This window comes from Typopeltis vanoorti, chromosome 2 (assembly GCF_054136105.1).
Source record: "Typopeltis vanoorti isolate ZY-2024b chromosome 2, IOZ_Tvanoo_1.0, whole genome shotgun sequence".
NCBI classification, from domain to species: domain Eukaryota; kingdom Metazoa; phylum Arthropoda; class Arachnida; order Uropygi; family Thelyphonidae; genus Typopeltis; species Typopeltis vanoorti.
Window position 1 is genome coordinate 48,462,502 of NC_143550.1, and position 14,873 is coordinate 48,477,374.

The 14,873-nt window shown below is 33.2% G+C and overlaps 1 protein-coding gene across 1 annotated transcript in view; it reads left to right on the forward strand.

The window, feature by feature from the left end:
• Positions 1-296: 296 nt before the first annotated feature.
• Positions 297-14,873, forward strand: part of LOC150108988 (casein kinase I-like) — a 129,008-nt gene continuing 114,431 nt past the window's right edge. Inside the window, exon 1 of the mRNA XM_090411213.1 lies at positions 297-653. Within this exon, the coding sequence (XP_090267339.1) occupies positions 578-653 (76 nt within the window). The 5' untranslated portion in view covers positions 297-577. The remainder of the gene's footprint in view (positions 654-14,873) is intronic.

A 14,873-nucleotide genomic window follows, 5' to 3' on the forward strand; every position in this document is an offset into this window, starting at 1 on the left:
TGTTAGAATGAGATTTTCCTGCTAAACCTTTTAAGGAGGATGCTAGATATTTTGATAATTTATATTTAGACGAGTCAATATATATATATATATATATATATATATATATATATATATATATGGATTACCTCTTACCTCTAGTTTTCCTCACTTTATACATGTGTCTCTATATCTTATATCTATATTAATTTATACTACTTACTATACCTTATATTTAAACAATTTCGACTATTTACTATACCATATTGAGAAGCGGATCCGGGTAATTGTACTGTAAATGTACGCAAGCGCGGATGTCAATTATAAAAATAATGCAGAAGTGGTTTAGGTGGAAAATTTTAATGTTGTGAATGTGAAATAAAATTCGAAATGTCTACTTTATAATAATATAACTGTTCTGAAAGAAACACTCTTTTAGTTCATTTATTTTAAGTCCCTCGTGCTTTACCTCGTTGTAGGTAAGCTGCCTGGAAGACGAAGGATCTTTCATTGTTGTCATTGAGACTTGCCAAGATGGCGGCTGGAGACAAGGATTATTTGCTCCCGTAGAAAATTGATTATCGAAGATTTTTCAGCGATGGAATTACGAGTAGGAAATAAGTATCGGCTTGGCCGAAAAATTGGGAGCGGTTCTTTTGGAGATATTTATTTAGGTGAGTACCGATGTAATGGAAAGGTCAAGTTCAGTTATTGACAGTCGTTACATTCATTGTTAAGGCAATGTATGAATGTATCTCCACCCGAAACCAGTAGCATTCGGAAACGACTGCAGTTAGCAGTATGTGTTTCCTTATTAGAATTTGAATCCCATCCTCTTTGAGATTAGGATTGTGTGAACGTCGGTATTAGTTTTTGAAAATTGTAAAGCGTTTTATTAGTAGTCATTCGAAATAGCCTTTCATTCATAAAACAACTTCTGTGGATAGAGAATATGACTCGCTGAATGATTCCCCCCCCCCTTCATTCCATACCAGTTCGGTTTTAAAATATGGAACAAACCGAATTGCTGAACAGCATATCAACAGTGCGAACCCTTATTTAACATTTCTGTATTCAGTATTTTCAAACTATAAAAATTAATTTTCGTGCGCCTTTCTCAATTTTATTATATATGATATCTATAAAGTATATCCCTTTCATCATTCTTTAAGTGTAAAGATTCAAGGAATTTATCCTATAATTTTTTTTTTTTAATTGGAATAGTAACATAAATTGTATTCAAATTATCTCTTTAATTATTTAACATTTTGTAATGCCAACAACAGATTTAGAGTGCAATACATATACATTTTATGATGGTACATATCATCACTTGATCTTACTGTTCAGTTATAGTGAATCCTATGTAATTAAATTTTACAGCTGTGCACATCCATTCATAATAAATGGATGTGCACTTAACACAAAATATCAGAAAATGCTTCAAACAGCTATTAAGAAAATAAAATATTCTTTGAACTTTATTGCCTTTAAACTGTGTACTTCAGTGAATTAATGACTAAAGTTGAATAAAATAATAAAGTACATTTGCTTAAAATTCACAAAAAATATATAATTCCATTCTTTCATACATTGATAATTGTCACTATTTCATATCCGTTTACATTACTAACTTGTTATCAGAATACACCTTATACAATTTAGCACAGGACACAGCTAATAAACATAAAGTAGTTTTGATAGTTGGCTAGTGTTGGTTGTAATTCTTGTTTACTAAACAAACAAGTAGCTTTTACAATTGAAAACTTATACAAATCATCCAGTATCTGAATGTTTATGAAATGCACTGGTAGTACAAATATATCTGGGTACATTGTACACAGTATAATTATTTCTTGATATAATTATCATCATCAAATTCCTGACATTTACCCTCAAGGGATGTACAGCATATGATAGTACTACATGAAAAATTTACATAATTACTAACTTCCTATCTACAATTTTCCTCCAAATTAATCTGTTACCTATCAAGAATCCAACATTGTCAGATCTTATATTTATATCTTCAGCACTTTTTACCACATCAATCCAGCTATATCTTGGTCTTCCTCTGGGTCTTTTTCCTTCCAACCTGACAGAGAACATATGTTTTGCTAATTTTTCCTCTCCCATTCTGTTTAAGTGACTATACCACCTGAGATTAGCTCTGCTATTCTGAAAATTCTGTTGCTCACTGAATAAATATTTTGACAAGAGAATTCAAAAGGATTAAAACCAAGTTTATAAAATTGCCTGGTATCTTTATCGTATACTATTCCCAAGGTAAAAACTTTCTACATCTTTCTCTCATCCTGAGATTTTTATTTAATAAGATCAAAGCACCTTGTGACAACTTGTATAGGTAAAATTTATAAGCTCTGCATTACTTCAACCTTGGCATCTCTGGGTCTGGCTCCCACTGACGAGATCTCAATAAAGGTCGAAACCGGTCTGGGTAGTGGCCCTTTCCTTTAATGCATAGCATCATACATCTCTGCAAGGGGATGTGCTTTGCATTAGTGGAGATACTAAGGGAAAGTGATCAGAGCTCACTCCACCTTTATCACAAGTTGCCTCAGACTTAAAAATAGTTCAGGTGCAAACCTGACTTACTTGTCTGTTTGCTTATTTGGGAAAAAGGATTGAAACCAAGTTTATAAAATTGCTTGGTATCTTTAACGTATAGTATACCCAAGTTAAAAACTTTCTACATCTATGTATATGTATATATCATAAATCCATAATAAATTTAGTTTAATCCTTTATCTAAGTGTAAGCAAACAAAGTTTTCACCTGAAGTATCTTCAGGGCTGATGCAACTCGTGGTAAAGGTGGACTAAGCTTTTATCACTTGTCTTAGTATCTCCCATAATGCAAAGCACATCTCCTTGCAGACATGTAGAATGCTATGCATTAAGGTACGTGCCACTACCCAGACCGGTTTTGACCTTTATTGAGGTCTTGTCAGTGGGAGCCAGACCCAGAGGTGGTGATACTAAGGTGGAAGTAATGGGGAAGTCATATTTACCTATACTAGTTGCCAAAAGGTGGCAACTCATATAGGTCTGCAACATCCGCAAGGAGATGTGCTTTGCATTATATGAGATACTAAGACAAGTGATGAGAGCTTAGTCCACCTTTACCACGAGTTGCTTCAATCCTGAAGATACTTCAGGCATAATCTTTGTTTGCTTACATTTGTATAAAGGATTAAACTAAATTTATTATAGTCTAACCAAGTTGGAAAAAACTTCCAACATCATAAATCTATAATGGTAAACAAACTGCTAACATGAAAGTCAGTTTGAATATTCTCTTTTTTTTTTAAATCCCTTTCCATTAATTTTACATTTTTATGACAAAAAGAAAAAAAAAAAGAATTCAAACAACAGAAATGAAATTTCTCAGAAAAACAGCTGCATATACCAAGTGGGACCATAAAACAAATATAGAAATTTTACATTCCCTTAATATAAAACCAGTTAATTACTACGCCATTTGTCCAAAAAGAAACCGAACTTTTGATAGAAAATAAAACACAGGCTAATTATAATTATTCAAATAATTTATTTCAATCAATATACTCTCCCTCAGCTTCGATACAACGTTTGGCACAGTCAATTAATTTGTTAAATGAGTTTTTATATTGATTTTTGGAATGCTGTTGAGGGTAGTGGTTACTGCTGCCTGAATGGTTTCAGTAGTGTCGTGTTGCTTTTCTTTCATCAGCAAATGAAGTAGTGGGAAGAGAAAGAAGTCACTGGGTGCTAAATCAGGTGAATACAGCGAGTGATCCAACACACAAATTTTGGTTTTTGCTCATACACTTCTCACGATGTTCGAACGATGAGATGCTGCATTATCATACAAAAGTGACCAGCCGCCTGCATCACGATATTTATGCCGTACGCGATGAATTCTTGCTATCAATTGCTTCAAAACTTCGAGATAAAACTCACCATTGACCGTTTGGCCAGGCGGAATGAATTCTTTCTGGATAATGCTCTTGGAATCGTAAAAACAAATCAGCATTGTCTTTACTTTTGACTTCTCAAGCGACTTTTTTCTGATGCCCCTCTTCTGGTGGTCTCCACTCAGCACTCTGGCGCTTTATTTCAGGCTCATACTCAAAACATCATGTTTCATCACCAGTAACGATCGTTTCAAGGAAGTTTGAGTCCTTACGAACAGTTTTAATGAGGTCCTTGCAGTGTTCAATTCGATACATGTTTTGGTCATTGGTCAACTTTGGGAACAAATTGCGAATTCAATTTACTAAGGCCCAAACTCTCGGTCAAAATGTTGGGCACAGTTGATTTTGTAATCCCCAATTCATCTTCAATCGATCTCATGGACGATTTCGGGTTTTCTTTGATGAAATCGCACACTTTTTGGATATTAACTTCGCTCAGTCCAGTTTTCGGACGGCCCTGCTTTTCGTCGTCCTCAAGCGTCTCACAACCACTTTGAAATCGCTTAAACCGCTCGTAAACTTGAGTACGGGATAAGCATTCATCACCGTATGCTTTTTGAATCATTTGATTTGTTTCGGTAAAATTTTACTAAGTTTAACAAAGCCAATCACAACTCTGTTTGAAACTCATTTTCCGACCGTCGTCCAAACATACTGTCACTCTTGGCACTGTAACTCGGCTTCTAATGAAACAAATATCATAAACAGTTGACACAATACTAATGAAGGTTGCCGCTTGCGACAACAAAAAGATACAACAGGTAGCGCCATTAGTTTCTTTTATTTTCGAAAAGTTTGGTTTCTTTTTGGACAGAGTGTGTACATAAGACAGTATAAACAAAAATGGATAGAACATTTAAATTGAATGGACAACAGCAGACTACCGAAAATATTATACAAATGTAAAATAAGTGGAAAAAGAAGAATCGTAAGACCAAGAAAGAGATGGCATGAGACTGGAACAGGTCTCCTGGTCTAAAATCCGTGTTAGGAAGAAGAGAAGAAGAAGGTGGGGAAAAAAAATTAACACCTTGTCATCATGTCTTAGGATGATATAGAGGGGATATATTAAAAAACAAATTTTTTTTCTTTTGAAATGGGACATAACCCTTTATACTATTTTAATATGGCATGGAGGGTTTGGTATCAGAATATTAACAGTTTTATAAACTTATGTATAGTGACATCAGAGTTTACATAGAGGTATCAAGTATAGGGAATGATAAGTAGAAATTTTATGGATGGGTTACTGTTATAAAAACTGAACATTTGATGTTTGAGTAATGTTCTATTCTAGCATAAACAGGAAATTTGTGCATAAAAAATCTTCATATGCAGTTTTTTGCTTGCTTATTGTAGTGTAAAATTTGGGAATAGAAATTTAAGCTTCTGTTAAATATTAAACTGATAAACAAATTTCTTTCAAGTTTTTGATGTGCATCCCACCTATAATGCGTTGTAAACCTATTACATGTTTAGTACATTGAGTAGGCTATGAGTCAGTTAACACGTTCGCTGCCAACTATGAGTATACTCATAGTGGGTAAACCTGCTTCACAAGCTACTCGTAGGATGCTTACCGCTGGGAACGAGATTATTGTAGTGACCTTGAAGAAGTGAAAATCCTTGGCTTGTGGGGCTAGCTTCAAAACTGTGTATTCTCATAGACCGTATATGCTCTGTACAAGCCAACTACGAGTATACCGTAGGACGTTTACCTCCGGTAACGAGATTATCGTACTGACCTTGAAGAAGTAAAACTGCTCGGCGTAGGGGATCAGACCATGACAAAGTAGCGTGGCAGCGAACGTGTTAATCTACTTTTCCTACATTAGAGACCATCTTTGGTCTCTAGAGCAGGAGCAAGAGCTTCAGGACTCCATTAAGCAGGATGACATACCAGGTAATAATCATTACCCACCTAAATACTCACAAACATTCATGTTATGGGATTTCAACACATAACCTGTTGGTTTGGAGAGTATGCTATCCACTCAGCAAATTGTGATGACAGATATGATAGTTTACAAGTTTGCAAAAAAGAAAAAAAAACTTGTTACAACTATGAGATAGGACTAAATAACAGTTCATTTCCCATATACCTTCAAGGACGTGGTTGATATTTTGCCTTTTTTTTTTTTTTTATGTTACTCATGAAAGGTTATTTGTGAACCTATAGTACATTTTGTGCTGTGGGTGGGCTAAGTTTTTATTTTTATCAATTATTATGTTTTGTATTTTTTAATATACTTAACTTCTTTAAATTTTTTTTACATAATCTGGAAACCTTGCTCTAGAGACCAATCATAGAACTTTTTCAAGCAACTTCAGGCCTCCAATTAGCAGGGTGGTGGTCTCATCAAGAGATGAAATTCATCTCTCACCTAAAGACCGTTACAAATATCCATGCCCATGGCAGGATTTGAACCTGCAGCCTGTTGGAGAGAAGGTACGACTCTCCATTGGGTAACATTAAGCCAGTCAGTCTCATATACTAATTATGAGAGATATTTCATAATTAGTATATGATATTTCATAATTAGTATGTGAATGAGTTGTGTGTGAGTGAGTGAATATTTTAATCCCAGTGAGAGAGAAATGAATGTGATCTAAAGTTCCTAAGTTCTGCTTTGAACCACATTGGTCAATGTATAGTTCAATAGCACGAAAACAGGCAAGGTATTGTAGCTTCGTAGGAAAGTGTGTATGTATTGATACTTTTAAATGAGTATCTTGAAGGATAGAACATTTTGTGAATTGGAGAACAAAAAATGGTTATTCAAGTTAATTTTTTTTATGGTATTGGCTCAGAATAGTGTACGCGCACACACACAAAAGAAAATTTTTTTTTATTAATCTACTAGTATTTTGCTGAATTTCAAACTATCATTGTGTTTTTCTTTGGCAAGAATTCTAGTTTGAAATCCAGAGAAATAGCAGCACCTTAATAAATTATATATAATTTGTTCTTGTATAGTGTTGAGTCAAACCATTAAAAGTTAACTTGAAAAGAATGAACTATGATATTTTAGCACTCTAAAGGGCTACTATTTAAAAACAGGTTCTGAAAAGTTTTTTTTTTCCTCCAATGTAGCTTAGATCATATCATGAACTACCTGATATCTATACTTATGTGGTATATGCACAGAATACTGTGATTGCTCAACACGGAACAGTTGTGGACAGATGTTCTCCAAATTAGTGTTATCCATCAGGACACCAATATTATCAGATCTTATAGTTTAGTCTTCTAATGTATTTCTAAATAGCACCAGTGAATGCAGATCTTGATCTTCCACCTGGTCTTTTTTTTTTTTTCTGGCATTCTATCTATCATATGTTTAGCTAAACTTACTCTTGTGTATAAGTGACCTAACCTTCTGATATTAGCTCTGCTCACACATTCCTGAAGTTTCTTCATGTTTAATTATTCTATCATTGATGTCATCTGTTTGCTCTCCTAATTTTTCTCAGAAATAAAGTTAAAATTGGGTTTGAACAATGTCCTATATAAGTTACTTCAGTGTTAAGACTGATTTCTCTTATACTACATAAATTTATTCAGTTGATTCCCTACCATACCAACTTTGCTTTTGTGTTGTCTGTTTCCATATTTAATTTATCTTCACTAAAATTGTGCCTAAATTCTTCAGGCCACATCTAATGTTTTCAGTGTTTCCTGCCTAGTTTCACAGTCTTTCTTTTAATTGCCGATTTTCATACCAAATTTGTTATAGTGGTTATTCAGTTTAGTTAAGGAACACTGCAGATTTGTACTGGATTTATTTTAAAATGTAACATGCATAAAGAATTGAAAATAGATCTTCAAATTTGATATCATGTTTAATTCCAAAATCTGATCTACATTAGGTGATGAATGACAGTGGAGATAATGTGCATCCTTGTCTCACAATTGGTTTTACTACAAACCATCTGGTAGCTCCTTGAATTCCAATTGCTGACTTACAACTGAAACGTAGACAGTATTGCTTGATATAATGTTCTGTTTGCACTGTATAACTGTAGTTCTTTGAACAGCTTTTCTCTTGGCACCTTCTCATGTGCCTTTTCCAGAGATTTACAAAACTTAAATATAGATCCTTGTTATATTTCCGTGAATCTTTCTGGTTTCTCTTTTACTAGCTTTTTGTCAAGTCTGCTTGCATTAACTTTACTTGGAACACTCACCGAGTGTTTCAGGTTTGTAGAACTGAATGTAATTCTCATTGTTTTATTCTTTTACAGATGGGTATACCAATCATCCAGAATTCAACCTTCTGACCAGCCCTTCTGAAATATGCAGTGCAGCCACTAAAACTTATTTACCTACATGTTTGAGCATTTCTGGTCATATATTTACTCCAGCTTCTTTTCAACATCTCAGGGTTTTTGATGATTTTTTTCTACCTCAAGTCCTGAGCAGTCTTATTTAGCAGTCTTCAAGTAATTATTCAAGACATCTAGGATGACTATCTTCAGTTTTCATGTCACTATTATCATCTGATTTCTTTTACAGTGCTTACCCCCCTCCCCCCATTTCTAAGCTTTTACAGTAGCCTCCAGAATGTTTTAACCACCTACCAATATTTATTTTATATATTTTTACCAAACACTTCCAATTACTATTGCACACTGCTTTGCTTTTTTATATTTTTTTCTGTGTAATCTCAAAGCACATAACTTACTTGCTAGGAATTTTTTATGTACTTTTGTGTTTTCCAATCCACCATGGAGCTGTGATTTTTCTATCCTTGCAGACATTTTCATCACATACCTCTTTTTTCATTATTTTTAATATTTGTATGTTTGAGTATGCAGTTCATCTTTGAAAACTGCTCAACTTGGATTCTTTTCAAAACTTTTTATTTTTATATGAATAGCATATTATGCTATTCATTGTAGTTTCAGTTGATACTGATATTGTTTTATTGAACAATCTTAATTGAATATTTATGATGAACAGTTTCAGTTAAAAACAAACTAATTAATATTCATTTTGATAAGGATATTATGGTTATAAGCCTTAATCATCTCTCATCAGTTATTGTGCACAGATCAAGTCACCTGGTTTTCACAGGGATAACGCTTTATTGGAAAGGATCCATTGAAGAATGACTCAGTGGTTTCTGATCTGTAAATGTCATATACATTAGCAGATTGAGGGAGTCATTTGCATAGCCTCATAAATTGGAGTTAGGATAATTGAGACATAAGTTGAAAAGGGATTGTTAACTAGATTAATATTTAAATGATTTTGTATTAGAATAGGAGGATGGCTGAATAAGAGGCCATAGAAGCATTATTGAAAACTCTAAGGTTAATGTGAGCAGAAGGTTGGTTCATTTGCATTGGGAATGCGTTGCCCAAGAGGATGAAAATCCTGACTGAATTTAAGGCATGGGTTGATAAACTTTGTACCAGTGGGACCTCCTGCAATAAGTCTTGACTTCATGGAGATCTGATGCTAATAATAATAACAACAATAATTCATCTTGCTCAAAACTAAATGGTGAACATTTCCTATTTGAAATCCTCTATATTCTTATGTTATGACACACTGAAGATGTCCCTACTAACAATAACATAGTCAGTGATACTTTATTTCTTGTGACTTCTTTCCATGTGAATTTATGCCCATCTTTTTGTTGGTACATGATGTTGGTGATGATTAATCTGTGTCATGAACAGAAACCAGCATGTATTTACTGTTATTAGCTATGTCCTCTTCTCCAAATTTTCTCAAAACATATTTGTATGTCTGGTATTCATTTCATACCTTGTTGTTTAGATCTCCAATGATGACCAACTTTTTCTTCCAGCTGCTTTCTCTAGTTACTTAATGACTCAAAATTCTTACACTTCATCCTTAGTAGAACCTTCTGTGCAGAACATATATATATAATAACATTATTATATTTCCTCATTTTGTTTACCTCCATGAGGCCGTTTGATATTGCCTACCTTTTTTTAGTGAAACCTGTTGGGTATCCATAACTATAGAATAACATGTATGCCACAGTCAAGTTAAAAAAAAGTTATGCACCTTGCCATATGTGTTATACTATAGATTATCCTTATGTTTAGTGTATTTTTATAATAATTCTTTCTTGAAAATTGAATTTAAATATGTAAAATATTTATATAATTGTGTTTAGTATATCTTTATAATAATTCTTATTTGAAAATTGAATTTAAATGTTCAAACTTTCTTTTCTTTAGTAATATAATTACTTCCTATGAACATTTTTGGATACACACCAACTTTTAGGCTCTTTTTGTATGCTGTATTATATAAAAAGGTCAAATAGCAGGGAAATTTTTTAAAAAAAGTATTTATAAAAATTTGATAAATTTTGAAGGAAAAAAAATATTTTTTCAGTGATTCATTAATGATATGAAGACTGTTTAAATTGTCTTAGTAGTTTGGAATAAGAAACGAATTAATCTTATTGAGGAATAAGATTAACATTCTTTGTTCTAGCTTCACCTTGTGATTATGCTGATGCACGAATGATGACCAGTTAGTTTTTAGTCAAAATATTTGCAGTAATAAAATTACTATATTCTTGTGAATTGGTGTCTAATAAAAGAGGAATAAGGCTCTTCTTAAATGTTCTTCTTCAGTGGGAGCCAGACCCTGAAGAGATACCAAGGTTGAAGTAGCAGATATCATATACAGCTAATTCTCTTTTTAGACGGCTTTTTTTTTTTACACAATTTTGAAATAACACAGTTTAGAAAACAAAAGCAATTCTATTTTTAAACTGTATATTTTGATTTAACATGGTTCAAATGGTGCTTATTTTTAAAATTTCTGTTTGAATTCGGTTCTTTCAGATCGTATGTTAAAACCATTACTCATTAATCGAGCCCTAAGACCATGGGCAATGAAAGATGTGAATTTTAACACATTACCAGTGCACTGGAATGCAAATAAAAAAGGGGTTACAAAAGAAATTTTTAATGAATGGTTCCATCAATGTTTTGTTCCAAAAGTTAAATGCTATTTGATGGAAAAAAATCTGAAAATCTGGACTTTAAAGTTTTATTGATTATAGACAATGTGCCTGTCCATCCTGTTTTAGAACACCCAAATGTGGAATTTTGTTTTCTACTACCTAACATAACATTCTTAATACAACCACTAGACCACGGTGTGATCGCTACATTCAAAACTTACTACATATTCCAAGATCTAGTTTATCCATTTTGGATAAACTAGATAAGGATAATTTACTAACAGTTATTGATGTGAGTAAGAAATTTTCTATTTTGGATCGCATCGGAATTGACATCATCAACTTTAAATGCATGCTGGAAAGCTACTTGGCCAGAAAACCCTGTACCTTTTGCATGCAACTGAATATCCCAATATCATCAGATTAGCACATGTAGTTGGTGGAGAAGGATATGATGACTTTTCGCCTGCATATATTGAAGAGTTGATGGTTGACAAAGCTGTTAGTGATGACGAAATAATAGAAGCTGTCCTTGAGAATCTCGATGAAAAAGAAAAAAAGTGATGATAACGAAGAGATTCTACTCCAGGATTAATTAAAGAAGGGCTTCAAATGGCTAGTAAAATTGCAAAGTCATTTTCTTACATATGATCCAAATCATGTATGGTGCATTTTGAAGAATTATACAAAGATCTAGTCAAAACAGGATTTCAATGATTAATTACAGAGTTCATGATAAAACAAAAAAAAAATCTTCAGAATTATTGGAAATTAGTGCTAATTTAGTTCCTTTTACTGAAGAAAACATTTCGGCATTGCAGGATAGCCAAAGTGTTTCAAGTGATGGAAGTGATTTAATTCCAGTCACACACAAAAGAATGTGGCTACAGTCAGAAAGTGATGGCGAATAAAATTTAACTAATAACCATATGCGCAGGTGTATTTGGACCTTGAATTTTTGTTTTATTAGTGACACTGTTTTCTTTAAGAGATGTATATATGTTTTGTTTTAAAATAATTTATTGTTCGAATCGGGTTTTTACATCTGGAACCTTTTTTCTATTTTTTCATTATGCACTGTATTCTTTTTTACACGATTTTCATTTACACGATTTTTTTTTCTGGAACCAATCTACTGTGTAAATGGAAAATTGGGTCTATTTTCCATATGCAAGCAGTAATTACTACCTTATTACTAAAATACTCTGGATTACAGCTACTTGTTGAAAGTTGTTTCACTTGGTTATACTATAAGTTAAAGATGTCAAGAAATTATGTTCTTAGTTTCATCTTTTATTCAACTAAGCAAAGTCTGCATGTGAAGTAACTTCAATACTGGGCTACTTGTATATAGAGGCCAATGACTTCACATCATGTTCTGCTAATTGTACTCCACGATAGCTATGGAATTTAGTAGTGTTGAAATAATTTGACCTTTGAAATGGAATACATTAGTTAAAATGTTATTTCATGACAAAGTGAAAAAATACATTTAATAATTTCATGAAATACTAATCAGTTTGCTAGCATAAACCTTTTAGTTCAAATTCAACTGTGGCATGGATGTTTGTGAAAGTGTTTATTTTGGAGATAGATAATTTTCATCACCTCATGTGTATTACTATGTGCTTAATGGAGAGTCTGAACTCATTAAATTCTTGATTTGTACTCAGTGGGTGTGCGCAGGATATTACAATAGTATTACATCAAAAAGTTAAATCATTATTAATTTCTTATCCATCCAGATTAATATGATATTGTTCCAGAGCTGAATTTTTGCTGTTTGTCAACCTTGTTCCTTGACAAAAACAGTGGGATGGGGGTGCTTGTTTAACTGAGCATGATTTTCATGACAGCTGTCATGAAATCATATGCAAAGAAAGAATAAATAAATAATGACCATACCATCACAACTTCAGAGAAACAAAGCTACATGACATATAAATGCACCATTTCCAAATATATATTTTCAGGTTGTATACAGAATACTATGATATTAGCATATGATTAAGTTAATCAGCCACATAAATCTTGCATTTCTTCTTAGCAGGTAAGTCAGCATGTGACTGACTTGTTAGAACTTTGGAATGTTTTTATCTTTTTCTTGACTATCCCCTTTAACTTACTGAGTCCACCATGAAGTTGTGATTTTTGTATCCATGCAGGCAACTTTTATTACATGCCTCAGTGGCTGAATCACTATTTTCTCTTCATAGTCAGTCTCTAAGGTTTGGTTCTCGTTTTCAAATTCTTTAAGCCTTGAATAATATTTGTATATTTGAATCAACAGTTCACCTCTGAAAGCTGAGTGATGGTAAGGAGGTTATGATTCCATTGTATAAGCTTTTAATCAAGAATTACATGGATTGTTGTGCCATTTGCAAATACTCATGGGAGGAGGAGGATGAAGTATATGATAATGAGTTAGTAAAATGTTACCATGTTAATATGGAAAGCTTTTTCATGAAATAGGTGATAGGAGTAGAACAAGAGGCCATCCCTGGAAACTTCATAAATAGGGTGAGAAAACCAGGTTCTTTGTGTTGAGTGTAGTTGATGAATGGAATACAATGTCTGGAAGTGTGGTGAGTGCAGAAAAAATACTGAATGAGTTTAAGGCATAATTCGTTAAACTTTAGTGCATAGCAGTGGGGCCTCCCTCAAAAAGTCTTGACCCCATGGACCTCTTGTGCTAATAATAATTTCATCCTGCTCAAAACTAAATGATCACTTCTTCACATTTCAAATCCCCTGTATACTTTTGTCCCAGACCATCATGACGATATCACTATCAATAATGTCATAGTCAAGAAGACATTTCCTCTGTCTTCTCTTTGTGAATTTGTGCATATCTTTATGTCAAAACATAGCTTTGTTTTCCAAATTTTCCCCAAACATTTTTCTGTCTGGTATTCATTTTTTGCTCTGCAGTTTATATCTCCAACAAAGATCAACTTTTTCTGCATATCAGCTGTGTTTTCTAATCACTCAAAAAAATTCCCCCACTTCCATAATGAACCTACTGTGGGACTGTATGCGCAAATAAGTTCCATTGTCAAATATTTGTAGTCACAAAGTGGAAAATGTATTGAAATTATATATCGCAGTAATTCTGTTATGGCTGAATGGAATATAATAAAATTTTGGATTTATGGTGTAACACAAGATTTTTTTTCTGATAAGATATCTGTTTTTATTGACAAAATTATTCAAGCTTTTAATAATCCTGCACCAGCTGGACTGAATACGGTGAAATTTGTCAGTTTGTTTTAGTTTCTTTTGTAGACCATTTGGAGTGGCAAAAACAAAAGTGAATAAAACAAAATGTCTAGAATATGTAAGCCAAAATTCATAACTTTTAACATAGTGTTCTTAAATTTTTAATAGAATACTACCACTCAGATTTCTCTGAATAACTTAAATGTTTCAAACACCACAGCAGCTTTTGTAAAACTAATGAAATATCGACAGTTCAAAATTTGACTCTGAGCAATTATAAGTAAATGGTGGTGAATGAAAACAATTAAAATGGCTTGTCATAACAGGTTCAGTATGTATTTGGTCAAATGAGTATGCTTTAATTCCCAGAACGGCTGTGTAGTCTTGTCCGTGTGATGATTTGGTTGGAATCATGTGAGTAATCATCTTTATACATGTTTTAACTAATGCATGCGTAATCCCAAGCTGATAGAGCCATTTGCTAATTGGTTATTGCAAAAACAATAGAGGCTTGTGTGTAAACTTTGGCGTGAAAAATGTGTGATCGAAATTTGGAGCAGCGTGTTAAAATCTAATTTTCTGTGAAAATCAGCAAAACTGCTACTGAAATGTTGGAGCTGTTGAAAGTGGCATATGGTGTGGATACTCTGAAAAGTCAAGTGTCTTTGAGTGGCGTAAGAATGTCGAGTGGTATAAGAAATTCAAAGGTGGGTAAGAAGATGTGAACAATGACCCTAGAA